At 44.0% G+C, this 24,650-nt stretch overlaps 1 protein-coding gene across 2 annotated transcripts in view; it reads left to right on the top strand.

Annotated features, from left to right (window-relative positions):
• Positions 1 to 24,268, top strand: part of LOC147706118 (adenosine deaminase-like) — a 180,336-nt gene extending 156,068 nt beyond the window's left edge. For both annotated transcript variants that reach the window (XM_086932552.1, XM_086932553.1), the window contains 2 exons: positions 3,599 to 3,728; positions 23,889 to 24,268. In XM_086932552.1, coding sequence (XP_086788678.1) covers positions 3,599 to 3,728; positions 23,889 to 23,975 — 217 coding nt within the window. In that variant the 3' untranslated portion in view covers positions 23,976 to 24,268. The remainder of the gene's footprint in view (positions 1 to 3,598; positions 3,729 to 23,888) is intronic.
• The last annotated feature ends 382 nt before the right edge of the window (positions 24,269 to 24,650 follow it).

Genomic DNA, 24,650 nt, shown 5'->3' with positions numbered 1-24,650 from the left:
AATACCATCAAAACAGTAAATAAATAAAACACACAACGCAATAAAAATTGAGCACTGATTTTTAAAAATAGACATTATTCTTATCTTCAAAACAACAAAACTCCAATAAAGAGAAACGTAGATATGAATTTTCGATGATTAAATAAAAAAATTGTGCATTCTAGTGCCAACCAGATTAAAGCGCCATTCACGTCTATCTGGTCATGGTGGACTGGGACAAAGTCAAAGTTTAAGGCCAACCATGATGGAGCGTGGGTCAGATAGGCTGAAGGCTAGGTCCCATTCAAAAGTTTAGTTCAGACTTGGTCCTTTTCTCTAAGCTTTTCTCTCATCAACAGGCTTGTTAGCGGGTCCTCGGGCTTCTCGGACCCGGAGTTTGATTCAACAATGACAGCCTGTTGTAGCATGATACCTCAGTGAACCTCTGAAAAGTGTTTGTCCTCAGTGTCGATGATGAAGAGCTCCAGAGCTTTCAGAGGGACATATGAACAAGGTCATGATGATTCGTGAAGTGACCTTGGCAGCTTGACTCTCGGTGTCGAGTCGGTCTCCTCCTGGAGTTTTTCTGCAAAACTTTTCAGAAAGTTTCCAAACTTTGAGATCTTGTTGGTTCTGAGTTTCTTTGAGGAAAATAAGGCTCCACTAGCTCAGGCTGAGGGTTCAGAGACTCTGGATTGCCTCTTAGGTGCTAGGACTCAATTTGCCACAATGCACTTGCACAGTCCAGGAAAGATCGAGTTGCAACTGGTCAGCTGAGGTGATCCTCTCTTTAGTTTGGCACGTGACTTCTGCCAACTCTGTTTTACCTGTTCCTGATCAGAGCGTACACATCTTTTCCTTTGAGTGAGTCATAGTCCTTTCTTTGTGGAGGCTTGCGAGTGCTGCAGGTTCAGTCTTTCTGAGTGAAAGCCGTCTGACTACACTCCCCTTCCAGCCCCTCTCATAATATACTAGCAGGTCTGCCAAATGGCTCAAGATCAAGAAGTGGGGGCTGAGCTGGGTCCTATGACATCTGTTCTGCTGCCTTTGACATCCAGCTTATCAGACAATCCCCTTCCTCTCCATTCTCCAGGAACCAGATCTCCACCCACCAAATGGCTGTATTGTTGCAGCCTCTTCACACCTACTCAGAGAGCAGCTTGGCTCTGTCTTTCAGAGTCTGACCAATCAGAAGAGGCTGCTTCAGTTACTTTAGGTAACTTTAGTATAGTAAGTTCTTAAAACTCCTTTCCTGTAATAGTTACATTTAGTCCAAATTTGGCAAGTTTTTGGATTTAATGTGACTATTAATTTGATACTTTAAATAGCATTGCTAGCAAGCTCCAATGCAAATATAGACTGGAAATGTATTTGAAAGTAGCGCAAAGCAGTTCCTAGCGCTGATTTGCATTACTTAACGCCAAAGGTGGGAGATCCATAGGTTGTGCATGTGCATTCCCATTCAACCACCAATAGTTTTTGTGCAACTCCTATCCAGACAGGGTTTTTGCATCATAAAATAACACCCTTTTTAATAGGCGCGATCAAGGACAAACGTCTTTATTTCACCTTTCACTTTTGACTTTGCATTTATGCTGCACTGTATAGCACACATACAAAGTCAGAAAAAGTTTAAAGTTAGTCGAAGCATAGCATTTTGTACAGGAAGGGTACCCTTCTAGTGCAAAACCTATACTAGACTCACTTTACACCTTTGCATATGGTGCAAATATGTGTGCGTGACACTTCAGCAGCTTGATTGTGCGCCAGCGCTAGTAAGAGAGGAGGAGAGGGCCATATCTCAGTACCCCTTCACCATCCTTTTCAATTGAACTAACAGATTCACATTTCCACTGCTCAAATTAAATTAGTATTTCCCTATACTAATTCCCCACTAATCCTGCTTGGGTTCCGGAGTAGCGTGCTACCCACTGAAAAGCACTTCAACACCTCATCAGGGGTAGCAAGCGCTATATATATGCAAACCCTTCCCTCTCTATCCCTCCACTATCCTTTTTATATCCAAATAAAAAACTCACATGTCCACCGCTCAAATTAATTTAATAGTTCCCTATAATAATTCACCACGCTGTTTTGTTCTCTCCTTCTCATGTAATAGAGCACAGAATTTCGGGCTGCTGTACTGCAATGCTTGAGAATGTAAAAAACAGACCCCTCAGTGATATAAAAAAACGAATTCAAATATACTCATTAAATATATTAATCAAAACACATTCCACTTTGCCCAGAAGATTACCAAGAAACAATTATTATTTCATGCCTCCTTGAACAGGCAGAGGGAAACATATATCAACATTTAAGTGCGTCTCAACACATAGGCACTCAGTATGAGCGGCCTGCTTAAATGTGATCTGTGTGTTAACTCCTGTTACTGCACATATCACAACTATAGGTTTTGTGATAATTATCGGCAGGTCCAATCTGCTTACATTTATCAAAGGACAAACATCTAGTATTTGCTGGCGTTTGCAGATTCGGCGTGGAAAGCACCAAAATATGCCTGTTATCCCCCCAAAATTGGGGGTGGTATTTATTGCTCCCGAAACATTCCCACTCTGCAGATTTAGATTTTATCAGCAACGATAAAACTCACAACTTTAATTGGGCTGCTCGTAATGAAGGACTTTGAGAGAAAAAATTGACATCAGGTTGCAAAATAACAAATATAAAAACTTATCTTACCCAAAATCCAAACAGTGTCTAAAAATAATAGCAGACCGTTCCAGGCAATTGTGTAAACCTGTTAAAAATAGGACCATGTTTTGTCTTATTACTTTGCTTCCAGAATATTGTGTTCTACTGTTTGATAAATTTATGGTTATGGTGTGCATTAACATATTGATTTTTTTCTAAGAGGTTTTTTAACCCCTTGCGTGCTGATGACAGAACGGTTCCGTCATCAGCATCGGTTGAGCTGTGCTGATGACGGAACCGTTCCGTCATGACTCCGCCCGCGCAAGGCGGAGTCAGCACAGGCGGGGAATACGCCCCGCACGCAAGGGGTTAAAGATATTTCTGGTTGCAAAGACTCAAGGACTCTCTCTGCCACTCAATGGGAGCAGTTGAGTCTCTGAGATGGGAGACTGGATGCATTGCAAGAACACAGTACCTTCACCTTTGACCCAGCTATCAGAGTTGAATCCACCAGCTAAATTTTCTCCACCACATGATTCTGTGGTGGAGGAATGTGGTGGAGCAATTCAGCTGACCGTTTGTCCTCTGTCTTTGCAGTTCCACAAGAAATGGGAGTATTTTCAGATCCTTCCAAATGTTCAATGAGGCCCTAGGTCCCTGTTGTACCTAAGTACATTTTGAATAATCCACAAATTTGAAGAGATTAGTGACAATAACAACTCACAAAATAGTAACATGGGCTGGGGATGGAGAGGTTTCACATCTATTAGGCACCTTCTTACATTTTTCTAATATGCTGAAAATGAGTGTTGTAAGATTAACCAGATGTTTGTTATTGATTGTAGAGTCATGAATTGCAGTTTTATAAACAAATTCATAAGATGGGACGACTGGAGTCTTTTGATTAGATTGGTATAAAAGCTGCCAGCAGTTATTAGATTAATATTCCCTCTTTCATTCACAGATTTAAGAAAGATAAAGCAAACTATTCTTTAAGCTCAGACGGTTCACTGGTGTGTGATTCAACCTTGGACACGGACTATTCCATAGCCAAGAAATACATGGGCTTTACAGAAGAAGATTTTGAACAGACAGTAAGTATATGTAGTCAATTCCATAATTTGGGCAGAATGTAGAATTTAGTGGTACCAAAAATCTTCTTATTTCAAGAGGAAGTGTTAAATCCAAAAAAGAGCCTGGTGTGGTGCCAGAATATCTTTGTCAGAATCTTGTCAGACATAAATATTGTGGCCTAACTGTTGTTTATAGTTAATGGGAAATCGCCACAAATAGGATTATACATTTATAGTCCATATTAAGGACACAGAATGGATGTGATTGATATTTAGACATACACCCAGAGAACCCATTAGTGAAATATTCACAATCGTTTTACTCATATGGTTGAGGAAATCCTTACACCAGATACCCCTTAAGGGTCAGCATTTCCTTTAGAAATAAGGGATTTCCACCCAACCTGACCCTTTTCTTGATCTGTCTAGATGGCATATTATTCTCAGGAAGTCTTAGTGTCTGAGTGTCTCTGTAGTGAAATTTGAGAAAAAACACAATTTAGCCCCTAAATTAGCATTTCAGGAATTGTGAAAACTGCACACTATATTCCCACATACACTTTGGCAGGTCAAACCTGTTGGAATTTGTGTGAAAAAATAATGTATCATTCCAAGTATCACAGTATTTTGACTCCCAATAGATTGTGAAAGGGCCGGACCCTTTAGTTCTAGACCTTCTCTAAAGACACAATCCTATTGTTCTTTTTCGCAGCATGAAAGTGTGAAGGGGAGAAAATCGTTTAATATACAGTTAATTAACCAATAACTCTCCGTGATACATAATAACTGGTGGACAACTATGTAGGATTAGTTCATTTTTTATGAAGCCAACAATAGCTGTACATAGAGACACAAGAGTACAGAAATACAAAGGAATTAGCATGAAGCCAAATCTACGTATTCAATTTAGACGATGCAGCAGGATCAAAACTATTAATTCAAGAAGCAGGATACAGAAAATAAAGAAACATGAGCCCAAATTTACCTGCATCGAGCGTTGATAAGTAAGAAGCATTAATCTATCCCTACTCTTGTGACATTCCTTCGTAAGCATTTTCAATGAAAAGGAAAAAGGTGTCAGTGCGTGGAGTCTTCCTAAGAAGTCGACTATGGACTATAGACTGTCATACGGGTGGGGTACGACTATGCCAGCGACCACCTCCTCGGTAACTTTCAGCATCCCCCATGGAGAGGGTGGCAGATTACATCCCAAGGATATATTACATTCATACCTACTTGGGGGACTTCCACGCTGCTATTTACTACGACAATGATAATTCTGATTGTAATGTTGCAACAGTCGAGTATGGTATGACTAATGTATGACATGTATAAGATTGAAATCCAATAAAAAGGTTTATGAAAAGTAATAAAAAAATCAATGAGTCGAGTAGCATAAGGCCACTATCATTAGAAAGAGCTTGTTCTGAGATACTCTCCCTCTGGTAGCAAAAAGAAGTGGAACATTTCCCTAATTCCAACAAACAGTTTTCCACAGGTAGAATTCCCATAGTGCACTTTGCGCAGGTCCTCTACTCTGGGTACAGTCCTAGTCATACTTTTCCAGGGTGTTCTCCATGTACAACCTTGGCTACATTTCCTCCTTGGCTCCCAGGTCTTCTCCCTTGTGAAACCCGGTGTCTTTACCTTTATCGATCCAAGCCACACGATTGTAACTTCTTCCCTCCTTGCCTAGCTACTAAAATAAGTGCATTATTTTCCCTAAATGAATGTTTATCCACCTGCAAGGCAAACATGAGAAAGAATAGATTCTATAGTGCACATGAAATTCAACTAATAATTCTAAAGCAAGAGTTTTCAGGGACTTGCATTTCAGGCCTACGATTTTAGCTATCATAAGAACTTGTCGCTTTTAGCATTATAAATTGGCATTACCCTGTTGTGTTTTAACTAACATGTTTCCAAATTATACAAACATCATTGTTAAACACATTCAATATATATGAGTAACATTAATTTCACAAAACAAATTCTTCAAGTTAGTTTTACCTGCTAGTTATATTTATTCCATACGATTTGTCAGTAACCTAAAACATGTACGTAGTTACATTATTACATTTCACAATCCTAACACTTCACGTTGATATAATTGCAAGATTATATGCGGATGTGTTCTAGATGGGATTATGATGCACCCCTACAAATGAAATGAGATTTTCGTCGATCAATCGCGTAGCGGTAGATAGTTGATCCTGGGCTTTGGCTGCTAGAATTAAGAAATAGTTTCCTCTAAAGTAAACCATTCTAAACCAAGGAACTGTTGCAAGAATCTTGAAGGAGAATGCAATGAATCTGCTGGTTCATGTTTTGCGATGCATGCTTGGGGGTCAGGGAGCCCTGTGCCATGGAGAGGCTTGGGAACTAGGTTTAAAGCCATAAACTGAATTCTACGGGCAACAGGTAACCAGTGAAGCTTGAGCTTGTGCATGACCTTTGAAATATGATCAAACTTTCATAAAGCTAAATCCAATTAGATACCAGTGTTTCGAATTAGCTTTATCGCTGCAAGAGGTTTGCCAGTGAGACCCAGATTGCAGACATTACTATAATCATTCCTCTGCAGGATAGATGCAGCCACCACAATATGTCTGCATTTGGAGAGATTACATTTAGACTGTTGCTCAAAAGCTTAAGCTGAAATGCAGGAAGACACTGTGGCATTAATCTGTGCTTCTAAGGTAAGTTCCTTGTGCACTATGTACGAGACTTAAATCAATAATCATGTACTTCGGAGGTGGCCTACTTTTAAAGTTGGCTCATTTGCTTTGTTTAATTGATTTCGAAGTCTGTTTTTTTTTTTCTTTTTTTTTTGGTGTTCAACTGTTTATTGCATATTTTATACGGTACACCGCTTTTGTGCCTACAACCCGGGGGCTTGTTTCCTTCCCAGTGTAAGAATTGGCTTTTGTAGTTTGGTTTGCCCTGTTCCCATCATGCACTGGGACAGGAACAGACTAATTTGCATACAGCCAGGTTCTGAAACTGGGATGGTGCAGTGAGCTAAAAAACGGTGTTGGATCTAGCCCTGATCTCTTGACTGGGTGAGAGCTTTCTGCTTAATTCAGAGACTCTGTCCCTCACCACCCCTTGTTGTAAATATTTTTGTCCACCCTAAGCGTGGAAGGGTATTCTCAGATGTGAGACCCTTGCTCATTGCACCATCAGGATTCAAGCAGACCGGGCCGAAGACGGCTGTAATGCCAGAAACCGGTCCCCGGGAGCTTGTTTCCTTCCCAGTGTAAGAATTGGCTTTTGTAGTTTGGTTTGCCCTGTTCCCATCATGCACTGGGACAGGAACAGATTAATTTGCATACAGCCAGGTTCTGAAACTGGGATGGTGCAGTGAGCTAAAAAACGGTGTTGGATCTAGCCCTGATCTCTTGACTGGGTGAGAGCTTTCTGCTTAATTCAGAGACTCTGTCCCTCACCACCCCTTGTTGTAAATACAACCCGGGGGGCGGCAGCATGACAGTATTGGCAATGACAAGGTGTGCGATGGGATGACACAGCCTCGTTACCGACAGCCCGGAGGCCCGGTGGCGTTTGGCATTAATGTTCATAACGCAGTATGTACCGTGTGCAAAACAGATGTGACGTGGCATTACAGAAGAACTTTTTTTCAGGATTTTCATGAATAAACATACTTGTAATTTAGTTAAATTTTTCCAAAAAGAAATAACAAATAAAGAGAAGTATACAAGTGCAATATGAAATGACTGTTCATAAGGTGTTACTCTAGTCACAGTCGTTAATTGTACAATTTACCAACCATACTCCACTTGTGTGGCCAAGATAGGGATAAAAATCCACGTCAGGGGACCATATCTACTGTGATCACTTAGGGCAGCACTCCCACTCAGCATTACCAATCGTGCACATATACAGAGCAATTTCCCAATCAACGAGGCACCTGACCAAAGGGGAACGGGGGAGATTCCACCAAGTGTGAATCTATCTAGGGGCCAACAACAGGGCATATCCCTACCCCTCAACCAATACCCTCCGGGGCCACCTCGGGTGCAGGGGCATGTTGAGTACTCTCAACGGTGCTAGCTATATACGCACGGTATGGGCCCCAGATGTCGACGGGCCTGGATGCGGAAGGGACCATTTCCGAGTATTCAGTACTGTTGAGGTTGCAATGAGCCATGCTCCGGAGCCAGGAGCTGTGTAGTGGGGGTCGCCGGTCGCACCATCCCAGCGCAACTTCTCGTTTGGCAAGTAGAAAGCCCAGCGCCGCTAGTCTGCGCACTGCCTTTGGAAATTCCGCCACATATCCCAGCAGAGCAATTTCCGGTATTGGGGCCAGGGTTAAGTGGAGCATGGAACTGAGCGTTGTGTGTACTTGGGACCAATAGTCATGTAACTTAGGACAGGTCCATGAAAGGTGAGCGAAATCTGCGAATTGGCCAGGTGTGAGATCGTGATGAGTCTATCCTGTGGAGTCGCACTGGTGTAAAGTACAGCCTACGCAGAAACTTGAAATGTAAAAGTTTGTGTTTGCTGTTGATAGATACGTTTTTGGTCGCTCTGCAGCACCACAGCCATTGGTCATCCGAGATGGAATATCCCAAGTCTGCCTCCCAGGCAGCACGTACAACCTGATCTCGAGAGGGAAGGAGGTCGCTGCACATTCGGTACAATTTGGAGACCAGGTGCGCGCTCGATGGGTGTTGAATGATAAAAGTGAGGGGTGTCATCTCCTCGGGGGGGAGGGGAAACGAGGAGAAGGAAGCGCGTAGTAAGGAGCGTAGTCTGGTAAGGACAAAAGAGTCCATGAATGTCCTCTCAGTAAAACGTGATCCTCCGTCAGTGTGAATGCGTGCCCTTCCGGGAATAAATCCCTGATCGAGGTTATGTGGAACTTGGTCAACGTTTGACGCACCACCGTTTCCCCAGTTATCAGGAGCCAAGTGGCGTTCGGCAGCGGAAGGGCCTGGGAATACAGTTGCGGGAGGTCGCCCAGGCGGCCCAGTCTCCCCCACGCCCAGCACGTAGCCGACACCGTCTGGATATCCTTCGGATCTCTCGGGAAGCCCGACGGGAGTGTGGTAGATAGTGAACCCGGCAACACCAAATCGGCCTCTGGCTTCAGATATGGGATTCTGGCGTCAGGATGAAACCATGGGTATGCGTATGAGCATTGCGCCACCAGAAAGTAAAGATAAAAGTCAGGGACGCCCAGTCCACCCCGTTCATATGGGAGCGTTAGCACGCGCCATGCCACCCGTGGGGTCTTGTTGCCCCACACCAGTGTCAAGAGGAAAGAGCGGAGCTGCGTGAATAAAACCTTGGTGAGGGGTATGGGTATATTGTTGAACAGGTATAGAAACCTAGGTAATACTATCGTTTTGATGATAGCGACGCGACCAGCCATGGACAGTGGGAGTCTATTCCATCTTTCAACCTGCCCCTCCAGGGCCGTCAGTACAGTACTGTAATTCAATCTGAGAATGGAATCCGTCTCCAAATGTATATGGATGCCTAAATATTTCACGGAATGTCGGCACCACGCGAGGGGGAAAGAGTTGGGCCATTCAACAGTACTGGGTGTTAGCGGGAATATGACCGATTTATGCCAGTTAATACGAAGGCCAGAATATTTGCTAAATCGGGTGATTTCTAGGAGTAATGGCTCCAGATTGGTTTGAGGTTGTCTGACATAGAGGATGGTATCATCCGCATATAGCGAGACAAGAAGTGGGCCCGTGCGAAATTGGAGGCCGCGATTTAAGTGCCTCTCCTGGAAATGACGGACCAATGGGTACATTACCAGAATGTATAACAGTGGGGATAGGGGGCAGCCCTGTCTCGTACCGCGCGCCAGTCGGAACTGGGGAGTGAGTGTACCATTTAAGCGCTGTCGAGCGACGGGCAGAGTATACAATAATTCAACTGTGTTGACCAAGCATTCCGGGATTCCCATGCGGCGCATCACAGACATTAGAAAAGGCCACTCTAAGGAGTCAAACGCCTTTTCGGCATCCAATAGTATCGCAGCCGCTGGTGTGTCGGGGTCTACCCGGTGCAGGACGGAAAATAGGGTGCGGAGGTTGAGGGATGTGGAGCGGTGAGGGATAAAGCCTGATTGGGCAGGCGAAACTATGGATTCCATCAAGAGCGAGAGGCGCATGGCGAGCACTTTCGCTAGGATCTTATAATCAAGATTCAGTAGGGACAGTGGGCGGCAGGATTCGCAGAGTGTAGCGTCTTTGCCCGACTTAGGCAATAGCACAATGACTGCCTCTCTCAGCGTGGGGGGCAAACAAACAGTTTCGAGCGCCTCGGCGTACATTACCACCAATTGGGGAACCAGCAGATCCTTGTAAGCCTTGTAGAAATCGGCTGAAAACCCATCCAGCCCCGGGGCCGAAGAGTCAATGGCCTCCTCTACACTATCTGCTGTTATGGGATCCGCCAAAAAATCAATCATCTTTTTATCTAAGTACACCGTTGCAATCTCATTCAGATAATCCCCTCTCTCATCAGCATCGTCAGAAAGTGTGGAGGTGTAGAGATTGGTGTAGTAGGATAGAAAGGTGTCACAGATCTCAGGCGTGGTGCGTACCATGTCTCCCGTCGGTCCTCTAAGCTCTGTGATGTAGGAAGAGGAGTGGGGGGGACTGAGTAGGTGTGCTAGTAGTCTGCCAGGTCTATCACCCTCCCCATATTGTCTGGCCGTATACGATCTGGTCAAGAATCGGAGCTCTCGTTCTGCCTCTTCCCTAAATTCCACCATCAATTGTAAGCGCCTGCGTTCCCTTTCCTCTGTGTGTTGAAGAAACTGTGCCGTATCCAGCGCCGCTATGTCGCGCTCTATGCGTGAGAGGGCAGCCCGTACATCACAAAGCATTCCAGTGTGTTTTGCAATGCATACACCCCTGATGGTTGCCTTAAACCCCTCCCAGAGAACAGCCCAGGTGTCTACCGAGCCCGTGTTTAAGTCAAAGTAGTCAACTATGGCCTCCCTGAGTTCCTCTGTGAAAACTGGATCCAGTAAAGCCTACCCAGGAAAGCGCCACTTCCTTTCATAACCCCCCTCCCGCGGTTTCCTCAACCGAAGTACTATGGGAGAATGATCGGATAGCGTGCGCGGGAGCGTAAGTAGGTCCGTCACCCACCCAACCACCTCCGGGGATAGCAGCCAATAGTCAATTCTGGTTCAGGTGTCGTGAAACCCCGAATAGTGGGAATAGGCCGGTGTAGAAGTGTGCAGCAACGCCTCAATGTCCACCAGGGAGAATTGCGTGCAGATGTCACGTAGGACGGGGCGTGAGTGGGGTCGCGCGTCTGGGGTAGTCGCCGTGCTGTCCCTTGGCGGATCGAAGAGTAGATTAAAATCACCGCCCATCAGTAGTAGGCCTGGGTCCGAGTTTAATAAGTGTACCAGTATGTCATTGAAGAAAGCGGGAGTGTCTGTATTAGGGCCATATATCCCAATGAGTGTGATCCTATGTCCCATCAGGGTTCCCGTAACAATGACATATCTGCCATCCCTATCGAGGACAGTGTGGTGCGGTTTAAATGGGAGCCGCTTGTGGACGTAAATTGCCACCCCCCTGGAGTATCTGTTGTAGTTAGCAAAGAAGCGATGCGTGCCCCAACTTCTGGCCACCCTAGTAGCGGAGTCAGTGGTCAGATGAGTCTCCTGTAGGAAGACAATATCTATTTTGTTCCTGGTTATATAGTTCAATACCTGTTTGCACTTTCTGTCGTTGTTCAGACCCCTATCATTCCAGGTCATTATTGACAATTCCGAGGGGCCCAACTGTAATCCTAATGTGGCCATGGGGGTGAAGTGGGGCTAAATGACCTGTAGCATGAACCGGTTAGTATCGAAACAGTGACTGTATAGACTTTTGGACACCTGTAAACAAAACAAAACCCAACAAAAACCCCTTCCCTCCCTCCACCCAGCCTCTTGCAAAACCCAAAGAGGACCATCCCACCCCGTGCGGAGGGAAGATATAACATCATGAACAGTGGAAGCACAGTTGCAGTAGAAACCTCCGTAAAACAAAAAACAAGAAATTCCCCAGTCAATACGGCGATCGCCAGGGGGGGTAGCGACGCCTCGACATCCGGGCTATCAAATCACTATTGTGGAGTAGTCAATCCAGTGAGTCACCGGCAGCAACATTTATGGACCACAATCTTGGAGCGTGAGCAAAACTAAGAGAACAATTGTCAGCCATGCCCAGCGTCAGTGAACAGATCCACGCTTTGTTGAGTGTCTCCCTGTGCTGGTGACGGCGCCCTGGAGTTGTTCGAGCTCTGGGAACCTTTGCCCTTATAGGTGTGACAAAACTCCTGCACTTTCGATGGGGAGTCAAAGATGCAGGCCCTGCCAGCCACTTCCACCCGTAGGCGTGCGGGGTAAAGCATACCGTATTTCAGGCCCAGATTTGGCAGTGTGGCCTGTACCCCGGTGTACTTCCGTCTTGCCTCCTGGACCATGGCGGTGAAGTCAGGGTAGAATGACAGTGAGTCGCCTTGCCATCGAATTTGACCTTTCTCTCGAGCGGCCCGCAGGGCCGCATCTCGGTCCCTGAAGTTCATGATCCTGGCGATGATGGGGCGTGGCGGAAGGCCAGGCTGCGGTCGCGGTCCCAGTGATCGGTGCGCCCTTTCCACCACAAACCCCTGAGTAAATTGGTCCCTTCCGAACAGGTCAATGAGAAGCTTTTCCACAAAGACGTCCATCCGGAAGGTTTGGGTCGATTCCGCCACACCCAAAATGCGAATGGTATTGCGTCGTCTGCGCTCCTCTAAGTCCTCATTTTTAATGGCCACCTCCTTCAAGATCTTCTCTACTCTATCAAGACGTTTCAGTGTTTTAGAGCCCGAGTCTTCCATATCCGTAATGCGGGCTTCAGCCACGTCCAGACGGCGATCATGGGCCTGTACTTTGGAGCCCATGTCCGCGAGTTTTTGTTCCAGGGTATTGAATCTTTTGTCTAGTGCCTTGAACCCAGCTCTCATTTCGGACATCATGGTTGCAACCAGTGTAGTGGCGTTGTCTAGCTGAGTGGGTGGCACCGCTTCCGACGTGGCGCCCATGGTAGCATCACTGTTAAGCAGGGGGGTTTTATCGAAACTGAGTTTACGCTGGTTAGGATCTCTTTTCCCCATGACAGTCGAGGGTAAGCCCGCCGCTTGCCGCAGCTAATTAGTCAGGCGGGAGGCAAGTGTAGAGGCCTAGCGCGGAAGCGCAAAGTAGAACGGCAATGGGGCAACCGACATTCAAGGCTCACGGCGTTCAGAGTGTCTGCAATATGTAGGCCGTGCAGGCAGGACAGAATGGGTTGTTAGGACAGGCCCAGGCAGGCAATAAGGTAGGCAACAACCAGGGGATCGGTCTTCCAGTGCACCGCAATTGACCATGTGGCCGGGCACGACTCTGCAATAACTGTGTATCTGGTGAGGTCTTCGTGTGGCTGCTGGCCGTTAGAGCGCTCACCGCGCCGTTTGTGGGACCACCAGATAAGATGGCGGCCCAGGGCGGGCAGACCGTCGAGAGATCAGATTTCGCCCCGCTCCGCGCCACTGACGGGCATAGGGGGGCCCTACAGGGGGAGTAAGGTGGGGCCGCCCAGGCTCGTGGCAGTCCCGAACCACCGGCGCCCGGCCCGCCCCCGATCCCCGCCTGGGGCAGCCGCTACTCTAGCCGCCGGTCCCGGCCCGCGCACTAGGCCCGAGGCTGTGCGCTGCCCAGAACCTCAGAGCTAGCACGGGCAGACCCCCAGGCCGGCACCCAGGAAAGAGGAGCATAGGCACCCGGCACCCAAAGTGGACCCCTAACAGTAGGCGCAGCGCCCCAGCACAGAAATTGCCCGCGATCCAGGCGCAGGGAGAGCGGTCGCCGGTGGGGAGGCGACCTGCTCCTCCACCGTAGTGTCTCCTCCCGGGCACCCCCGAGCCCAAGTCTGGCGTCAAACGGCAGCAAACGCCACAGCTGCGGGATGGATGAGGGGAGCGGTGCTAACGACGCCTCAGGCCCTCAGGATGTCGTCAGTAAGCTTCCCGGACAGCGGAGCTTCAAACAAAGGCGGCCATCTTAGTCGCCTCCGTGGCCACGCCCCCCTTTCGAAGTCTGTTCAATCAATCTAGTTATAAGGAAAGGATGTCAACTCTAGCTTTATCTAGCCCATCCTTATCAGCTCTTCCTCAGTCAAGTAGTAATATAGTAAACCACCTGATATTTTAGAACCACTGGATCACTAACGATGTTCTGTCATGAACAAATGGAGAATCCTTTTCTTAAGAAGTCTGCCAGTCTCCTTTGCCGCTAACAGTAATCATGCCGGTTGTAGGACAGCAATTCACTGACAACAAATATTAACTTATTCTCCCTGAATCATAAAACAAGTAACCAAACTAAAAGAACATCTTCATTTGTTGTTGGCATAATGTTGCATATCATCCTTTGGGTGGTCGATTCGCCTCAAATAAGAAAGAGATGCAATTGCACAGTAAAGGAGGCCATACAGTTAGTACCAAAACTATTGTGTCGGCAAACCCAGGTCGTTTACATGTTTTTTTGTATTGTGAAGACAAAATTGTGATGAGAAATGAATAATAATTGTTAATTTCCATGCAACATTCCAGCTTAGTACATTTCATGATAATATCCTTCTAAAAAATCCAACACAGCCACTAGCAGCCTCCTATCTTTTCCCAGATCACTACTTCAAGCCTGAATATCAAGAATATGTAGTACACATAGGCATACCCAGTGCTTGAAATGAAAAAATAGAAATGTCAGTACCTGTTTGTTTTAGAAAAGTTCTGGTACCTCCCAATTAAAGCTATTACATCTCTCTTGAGAAGTGCAGGTACTCTCCCTCTCAAATTAAAAAAGTACTGGTACTCAGTAATGGGCCATTTAAATGACTGGGCATACCGAATCTACAACCAAAGGGTGGAGTGGTATCACATACTTCAAAGTATAGTAGTTTAACATGCTCGATGCTGATCCTCAGTTTCAAGAAAGGTCTAAACCGCCTCCCAAAATTGGTCTGTTAATGGTTTTCTTTGCACTCCACAGTGCTCTTTGCAGTTGAGGGCCGCACCCTCTACTATCTCACATTTATTATCATCCTTTTCCCACATGCAGCGAAGCGGTCCATCAAGAGATCACCAATGCATTGTTGCAATGAGCTAAATCAAAAAAATTATTACCACTTTTTCTTGCCCATTTCTTGATATTTGAGCTCAGCAGGCATGTTTCTACCTTAAACAATGCCTTCCTATTTAAAAAACATCCCAGATTCCCAATAACCTCAATCCCAAATGGAACCAACAATGGGCAACTGTACACCATGTGAATATGACCTCAGTCCACAAGACTACAACAATGACAACTCATGGCATCTGAATGTAGCATTGCATTTGGTCTGTTGGGTGTGAGGTAAGTGAAATGCAGGTAGTATAACTGTGTACGGGGGGGGGGGTCCTCAAACCTGTGTGTACATGTTCTTATAATTCTCCCCTCTTTCCCTTGAAACTACCTGCGAGTTTCCACTTTCCACCTGTTGTGTGAAAACAGTGGCGTATCAGACACCATCTCAAGGAGCGACTTATACAGCCAGGAAACCAATCTGTGGCCATTGCGAAATGTAATGGAGCGTGGGCACGATACAGGGACCAAGTTTGGCCCGCTGAACAATGTATCTTAAATTCTAGTTGCGGAACATTACAAGATCCAGCGGTGGAGATGTATCATGCAGCGGTGGTACAAAGGAGCTTCGGGCCTATGATGTGGAGTCTTGAGTTGTCGTGGAGGATGCTGATGAGGAGGTGCTTGCAGTGCACAGTCCTGCATCATAGATGCGTTGTGCGGAGGCGCTGCGAGGATGAGATGTGGACTCCCATGTCATCATCGAGGATGCTATCGATGTGAGCGGCATGCGATGTGAAGGCCTGCATTAAGAATGCGTCATGCTGTGACGGTACCAATGCGGCTGCACTTGGATGCATTGTGCTGCATCGGTTCTGCTTACAGGACAACAGGTGGACTGGCAGAGAACCTTCAGGCCCACTTCAAAAGGTCTAGGACTCGGATGGCGCCACTTGAAGGGCAAGACTCACAGCAAGTAGAGTCCAGATGCTTGATTCAAGATGGTTAGAGCCATTTCTGTCCCTGATCAGGGGGCCAGCCAACAAGCCCTTGGCGTGACTCTGGTGGTTCTGTGACCAATATGCAGTTCTAGTCATTTCATTTAGGCAGCAGGGCAACAGAGTAGCAGTTCTTCTTGCAGAGCAGCACAGCTGTTGTTCTGAGTCTTCCACGGGTTCAGAGGTGTACTAAAGAGTTGTGTTTGAGGGTCCATTATTTTTAACTGGTGCCCATTTTGAAATAGGAAATGTTTCTGCAGATTTCCACCCCCAGAGGGGCCTTCAGTGCCCTGTCTCCCTACCCTCTCCACAGCTTGTCGGGGACATAAAAGACTAGGGTAAAAGCCTTTGTGAGTGTTCTCTGGCTGACTCTATGTAATGTGCAAGTGTGGTAGATGATTGCCCATCCTGCCAGCACCTATTCCATCTTTGTCTCACTGTCTGAGAGCAATACACAAAGGACACCTGCCATCTACGCCTAGTCATGTGACCCAGGATAACAGGCTGCAGGCACCAAATGGTTAGGGCAAGACTATGCCAACTTTCCAAAAGTGAAAAAAACTGTGTAAGAATGTCATTTTTGAGAATTGCGACTTAAAATCTGACTTACCATTAAATAGGGTTTTAAATAACAATTCTTTAGACACCAAACTCAAAATTCCTACTTACTCCCAGTTGAAAATTATTACTTATTAAATGCATTAAGGCACCTCCAATGTTATCCTAAGGGTTAAGTAGGCCTTGTTGTAATGAAAAGCTAGGTTAGGCTTTTTTTACTACTAGGATATGTAAAACTTAAAAGTACATGCCCAACTTTTAAAATGCAGTGCCTGCAGCCCTCTGTGCTGCTTAGGGCCTACCCTAGTGGTGACTTATATTCATTAAAAAGTAAGGTTCTGGCCTGCAGTGGCAGGCCTGAGATGTTTAAAAGGGCTTCTTAATTGGGTGACACAATCAGTGCTACAGGCCCACTAGTAACATTTCATTTACAGGCCCTGGGTACACGTAGTTCACTTTAGGAGAGTTACAAAAAAATTAAATGTGACAATTGGGTATAAGCCATATTTCACCATGTTTAAAGGTGAGGGCACAAACACATTAGCTCTGGTTAGCAGTTGTTAAGGGTGCAGAATCCTAAAAGCCTACAAAAACGGGTTCAGAAAGAATGAGGGTGAAGACAAAAAGTTTGAGGATGATCCTGCAGAGAGGGCCAAGTTCAACACTTTTCTATGTATAAACGTCGTTCCTTTGTGCCTGCCCCATTGCTACTCAATTAATTAATGGCAAAAATGGAAGTGCCCTTCGAAGGTTATTTGAAATGGTGTGTGTTTAGGAGTTGAGCGAAGGATCATTTTCAAGCTAAAGTTATCTCAATTTCTGCAGTCCTAATGAAGAATCATTTTAATTGCAGAAGGGTAGATTGGCATACAGAATACGTTGTGTAGAGATGAGGGTACTGGTTCAACCAGCGCCAGAATTCTATACATGTTAGCGATTGAAGAAATTGAGAGCTGAATTAGAAAATAGAGGCCCTATACCTTCTCCTCGCCTATATTTTCTGTGAGGAGATCTCCGCACGACTGTGGAGATCTCCACATACATAACAACACATTTTCATGGTGAATCTTGAAGGGAGAAAGGTTAGTGGCTGGAATTGGGAGCACTTGCTTCTAAAGTGGCAAAGTTCAGGGATGAATAAGGGGGGGGGGTGGTTTTTACAAAGGGTTTTAGGGAAGGACATGCCTCCCCCCACAAAACAATAATCCATTGCTATTCACTAGCTGCCCTTCTAAAGGTACTTACTTGCAATAACACTTTTTTCATTTTAAAAATGTATGTAACATTAATGTACGTTAAATGTTATGAAATCACTGGCAATTAATTCTCTATATCACTTTTAATCATTTAAAAAACATAATATTAAAATATAATTTTTAAATTTAGTTGGCTTTTTTTTAATTCAACGTCCGAAAAATTATTTTATTTTAATGTAATACATTCAAAATAATTAATTTTTACATTTAAATCTAAGTTATTAATGCTGTAACATTTGTCATATTATTCTTCATTTAAAATAAATATATAAAATATTTAAGCTTAATAATCAACATAAAAAAATATTTTCAAATGATTTAAAACTTTACAATCTTCAAAACGTTCTCTATAGTTTACCATACTGTGATCTCCAACCCCATTGTGGAGACCTACGTCAAGTGGTCGAAACATCAAATGCGGTCGCAAAGTCAATACTTTTAGTAACTTTACAGTTGTATTTCACTGTTTTTACTGACTCGACCCCCTATTTCAGGTGGTACTGACAGGTAAGTTTCCACTTGTAAGTAACTTTACACTTGTAAATGGTGAGTAGCCAAACTTAGTAAAGTTACTCAAAAGTGTGAGAGTATATTTAAACACAGTAAATCTACATTTGTAGATTTACACATGAATAGGCACACTAGAGTTTATTGGTGTGGGCGAAACTCCCAAGATTAGCAGAGTTCCTGCCCAACTAAACATGCAGTTTCCCACCACATTTAGATTCAAGAGAACTGCTGGCTTGCCACAACAGAGCCTCATCTGACTGGAAGGTAGGGCAGGTGCTGCCCGTGTCTACAAGAAACATAGTGAACCTGGACAGGGAAAACAAGCAATGGCCCTCTTGGTCAGGGAGAAAACAAAAAGTGAATGCAGAGTAAGCCAAACAAACACTGATCCTACTTGATATTCATCTGTGAAATCTGTGTGTCCACTGCACCAGTGGATGCACTGATGTTACAGAGATTACCACCAGGAGACATGGATCTCTAAAGATAGTGCCAGTCCGTAACGCCTCTGCTGACCTGGGAAGCTGGCTTATTACCCTCCAGATCTTAAATGAGCAACAAAGGTTTCCATTTTGGCGCAAATTCCAAATAGTATCACACGGTTTGAGGTGCAAACACCTTGAGTTATAATGAAATGGATTGTTTGTGTAATTGTAGGAAAAAGTTATGTTCACATAGTGAGACAGAGAGGCAGTAAGTTGTGACATCAGACATATATGTAACAATAGTGGGAAAGTGGGAAATAAATAAGTACTATTGCCATAAAAACAAATTTGGATATTGTAAAGATATTGCAGTTTGAAAAAATGGGGCAGTGGAAAAATTTAAGAAATTGAGTTATGTGACAGAAATAGACAAGTGAAAATACTATCTTAGCACAGAGCAGTCAAGCCAAACTTAAGAGGCAATGTGTAAAGTATTTGTTTTTTAAAAACATTTTTTATTAACAGCACAGGAAAGAAATGTAATTAAAAACAAACATATCAAGAAGTTAACAATGAGAAAAAGAAGAAGAAAAAAAAAGGAATTTCAGATCATGGGCAGGATAAACGTATCATAATAAATGAATTCTCATTAGACCCAGACACATCAAGTGTAGTTCATGTTGCAAGCAAATATTATAAATCAATATTCATGTGCTAAGTGGGCCTTGTATAAGTATTCGTTTCAGCAAATAACAGACCCCCAAATCTTATCAAATTTAACCAAGGCCTTATTACCTCTAATCCTAGCCAGAGTAAATCCCATACAATGAATCTCATTAAGTAATGACCACCATTCCATGAAGTGTAGGGATGTAGGGGAAATCCAGGCGCAGGCAATTATAAGTTTTGCGCATGATAGCACGATTGTAATTATAGACTTATGTGGAGTGTTCGCGATATTAACATCGAGCAGAACTAAAGCAGGATCCAGGGAAAATGTACATACTAATTTTAATTTCATTACATTCTCGACCGATGTCCAGAATTCAGATATCTTAGGGCAAGTATACAGCATATGCACCAAGTCTGCTGCAGCCAACGAGCATTTGGGGCATTTAGTTCTATCAGTATAGCTACTGTTAGAAGCCCATTTAGAAATTCTTTCAGGGGTGTGATAGCGCATGCAAGTTGTCTTAAATGGTTGCAGTCTTAAACTTGAGGAGAGAACAACTTTATGGATATTGCCCAAGGATCTGTTGATTGCTGCTGAACTAATATTACTCCCTAGCATCCTACTCCATTTCTCCACCAAGATACTACAATCACTATATGTAATAAAGCGTTTATAACAGTGACTTATTAGGGACTTATTCTTTTGAGAATACAGACTCTCCCAGATAACAGTGGGCTCTGAAATACTCTGAAGCTGCATTTTTCGAATCAGGAAATCATATATTTGCATATACTTGTATCGCATAGTATCAGTAACATTATATAGTGTTTTAAGGCTCTCAAAGCTCAGCAGCCCTTGGGCGCCATATAAGTCTCCGAGTGTTTTTATTCCGTACGCTCGCCATATATTGGCGGCTCCATCGTTAAATATCCCAGGTAAGCCCGGATTTCACCATAAAATTAAATTAGGGTGAAAGAAAGTCAAATTACAAAAAGCCTGTATATTGCGCCAGATTTTTACCAAATCTCTTGCGGTCTTGAACCGTACTCTTTTAAAATAATTAGGGTTGTTAATCCTCCAAAGGAAAAACTTAGCATTCTTATCGAACATAAACGTTAAAAAGTAAGGTCGATTGTCTGATCCTTCCGAATTAATTAAGTATCTCATGCGTCCAACATAAGCGGACCAAAAGTATCATTTAAAATCCGGAAAGTTCAGCCCTCCTGCTTCGATAGTCCCTTTTAAGAGAGTCATAGATCTGCGGGATTTATGATATCCCCATATAAAACTACTGAAGATACCTTCCAAGTTTCTAAAGAATAAGTTACCTAGAGCCAAAGGAATTGAGCGGAATAAGTAAAGGAATTTTGGTAGTATTATCATACGTATCAGATTAATTCTGACGTTTGAGCAAACTGCATTATGGGTAATGGGAGGAGGTGATTGAGGACGTAAGAGGCTGGGTGATTAGTAGGGAATGCGCTGCAAGTAGGGTGAATGTAGAGGAGTGTAGGGAAATTAGTTGTGAAAGGTGAGGCGCTGACAGGGATTGGGCTTGAAGAACGGATTGGGTGTAAACTCTGAATAAGCATCCAGGAGATAAGTAACAAGGATTAGGAAATGTACAGATCACATTCAAAAGAGGGGTCAAAGTTTGTAGTCCAGAACGGGAGGGAGTGTTGGGAATCCCTTTGGGAGGCAGATCAGCTTTCCATGAAGACGAGGGTAACATTTGTTTTGCTTTCCTTAAAGGCCACTATGAAGGTAATTAGTATGGGAAAGGCTACAAATTTGATATTGTGTATTGATACAGTGTGTTGATTTCAGAGGTTCAGTATTGCTAAGATGGTAATGAACATTTGTTTTATTGTTGTTTCCAGCTTACCCTGATGAAGGGCACTTGATGCCCGAAATGCATTGGTTTTTCGCAATAAACGCTGTTTTGGATGAACCCCTGCACTAATCGTGTTGAAAATGGCACAATATCCCACGTGTGGATTGAAAGAACTGTTGAATATTTAGATGGATTTGCAGAGAATGGTTTACGTTGACAAACATTGGTTGAAATGTGATGGGAACAAACTGTTTGCCAGAGTGGCGCTATGAAGCTGTGTTGCCGGTTTGAAGCAAAATGTTGCTCCTTCTATTTATGTTGTCACTAATATGGGTGCCATTTGGGTATGGCACTGCACCGACAAGCACGCAAACCAGGAACATTATGGTTAAGAATGCAATTTCAAAAAATTAACCAGAAGAAAAAGGTGTGCACCCCACAACCCCTATATGAAGTAGGTTAACTTGCCAGGCCGAAATGGAAGTTCAAAATTGCACACACAGGGTCTGCAGTGGCAGTCCTGAAAATTGTTTAAAGGGCTACTGAAGTGGGTGGCACAAGCAGTGCTGCAGGCCCAATAGTACCATTTAATTTACATGCCATGGGCAAATATAGTGCACTTTACTAGGAACTTATAAGTAAATTAAATATGCCAACTGTAGATAAACCAATGTTACCATGTTTTGAGTACAGAGCCTAGGGCATCCTAAAGCCAGTAAAAATGAAGTCAGCAAAACAGGCCAGAAGGCAAAATATCAGGAGAAATCACGCCAAGGCTGGCAGGTCTAACACAGTGGAAGGCCCTGTGCAAATGTTGATTGATCAACTTGCAGCTGCCTATTGCTGTGTTTGGTTGTTAACAAGGTGGAATCTTTGCACAGACAGTTTTACTATGTGTAAATATCGCAAAATAATGAAGCAATACTATCACAAAATGTCCCGCATTATGCCGAAGAATGTACCTTTTCCTGCTGCATTATTTAGTTACCCTGCTGCATAACTTGGTACTCCTTTGCTGCATAATAATTCTAGTGGCTCTGAGTATTGGTTGTAACCCAAGCCCAAAAATGCTTATTTCAGTCATAAGGCATAAGGCATTAACAAATCCGTTCCCTGGCAGGTTTACCAAATGAAACCGTCAGTATATGGAGTAACTCTAATACGTAGGCTACTCTGGGCACAAAGTTATTTTTAAATTCAGGATTGGAGACGGTGACTAAAAGCACAGTCGTTTTTGTTGCTGAAGCTTCACCGTTCTAAAACCTCTAACGGCAGGGTTCAGCAAACCTCAAGAGCTCTGTTACCCTCAACTAGGTAAGAGAGCCAGACCAGCATGTGCATGGGTTTCAGTGTCATACAGTAAGCATCAGAAGATTACTGGAGTCGGTGATTATTCCTCTGTGGTGACCGGTATAAAAAAGATGGGCGCCCCCTGCTGGGGATTCCAAGCGAGAGTTGTCCTAACCTGACTGCATAACCTGGATGCAGAAGGTGTTTGCAGTGCCAGATGAAACCCTGTGGAGCCAGGGCCGGACTAGGAATGCATAACTATCCTCATGTAAAGCCGCGGTGCCAGAGCAACTTTGGCTGATGCCAGGTGGAGCGGTCATATGCAGCTATTGACGAGTTTGGCTCTGGTTCACCCCTCGGCCGGCACCTACCCAGCCGGACATCGGACATAGTTTTCCTCTCCTCGGTGTGTTTTGCAACCTGTATTCCCTACCCCCGTTTACCATTCCCCTCTACCTCTTCACTCCCCATAAGATGTGTGTTCGCGCTAATAATCTCAAATTATTGTGTAATCTCATGTTTCTTCTTGTCTCCTACTTATCTATGTAATTATGGAACCTGTAACTGACAGATCCCCATGTCATGTAAAGCGCTCTGATACCTCCGCGTCTAGCCAGTGCAATATAAAACTTTGCAAATAAAAAATAAATAAATGCAAACCGGCCCTGACAATAGAGTCGGTATCGCTGGAGTGGGGTTGGGGCGGGGTTGGTGGTGCGCGAGGAAAACACTGCAGCTGCTTTCGTTACAGGAGGTCGATATTGCAGCTATGGTGCACAACCAGCCCCCGGTAACAAAAACGCCACGGGGTCCGAAACTGGCCCCACCCTGGCGGCCCACCCGGTAAACGCCCTGTGCCTGCTACATCCAGTCCAGCCCTGGCGGAGGCCCCTGGGCAATCAAAATTTTGGGGCCCTCTCCGCATTCAATTTCAGAAAGCTTGATTGAAATTTTATTTCAATAACAAATCAATATTATTTTGATCCGTTGTCGCGGGCCCCCGAAGAGAGTGGGGTCCATAGGCTGGTGCCTACTTTGCTTACTTGGTAATCAGGAACTGAAAGTTTGCATGTTTGTAGTACCTGTGATTGCCGCACCCTCGTGTTTAATTGACAATGTTACAATTATCCAGGAGTACTCTACATTTTATATCAACACCATACAATTTACAGGTGAGGGTCATTTTACATGGGTTGTTAGAAACATCTGATGCACCCTTCATTTCAAAAGCTGAAGCAGGGATCCGGAAGAGTTTAGTTGTATTGTTAACTCCCAACTCACAACAAATGTTTTCTTTTATCTACGATTTGGCTTTCCCAATGTAGGTGTGTTTGTACAAGATTATCATGACCATATATGTTCTTGCATACTTTAATAGAGTAATATGGGCCACAACTGTGTTTTTTGAACTTTAAATGGATAATGTTATTGCACAAGCAATATGGTAAGCGCAATGGTTAAACATACTCATACTCCATTGTACTGAATCTTTTTCAGAACCTGAATGCAGCACAATCCAGCTTCTTACCTGACAAAGAAAAGCAAGAACTTATAGAGCAACTCATCGAAGCTTATAAACAATGACATAAACCTGTGTGTCTTCAAATATTCCAAGCATCTTTTTTCAAATTCGATTCAATTTGAATGGGTCCTGACCTAGTTTTTTCTTTGTAAATATTTATTGCTAAACACTTTAATTGTTCACCACCTGCTAATTAATCGTGATGTTATTAATGGATTAAGGGCTGTATTTAAGATGCACACAGAAGGCAATATGTATGGATTTAGGAATCAATAAATTTTGAACTTGTTACTGTTTACACGTTCACTACTGTAATGATTTTTATTAATCAAACAATAAAGCATATATATATTTATTTATTATTATTATGTATATATACATAAAGCTGAAGTAGCATTTTATTTTAAAGTGATATTAAGGGGGAGGGCGTAGAATATTCTTTGTAAAAATGAAACTATGCAGCAATATTCAACCTTCACAAATGTGGACCCTATTTCGATGTCAAGCGGACCGTTGCGGATACGGGTCCGACCGACCTTTTTTTTACCCTTCCCTCCCACCCAACAAATAAAGGATACTTTTGGAGTGGAAGTGAATTTTATCTTTAAAGTTACGCCCCCATACACCCAGTCTTCATAAGTACTCCCTGAAACATGGTTGAGCCCACCCGACCTTTAGGAGGTGGGGTGAACCAGAGGATGAAGCATGTCACTACTAGAGTGAGTGAGGGTTATATA

The sequence above is a fragment of the Lissotriton vulgaris genome, chromosome 7, assembly GCF_964263255.1.
Source record: "Lissotriton vulgaris chromosome 7, aLisVul1.2, whole genome shotgun sequence".
NCBI classification, from domain to species: domain Eukaryota; kingdom Metazoa; phylum Chordata; class Amphibia; order Caudata; family Salamandridae; genus Lissotriton; species Lissotriton vulgaris.
This window is presented reverse-complemented; position numbering and strand designations above follow the sequence as displayed.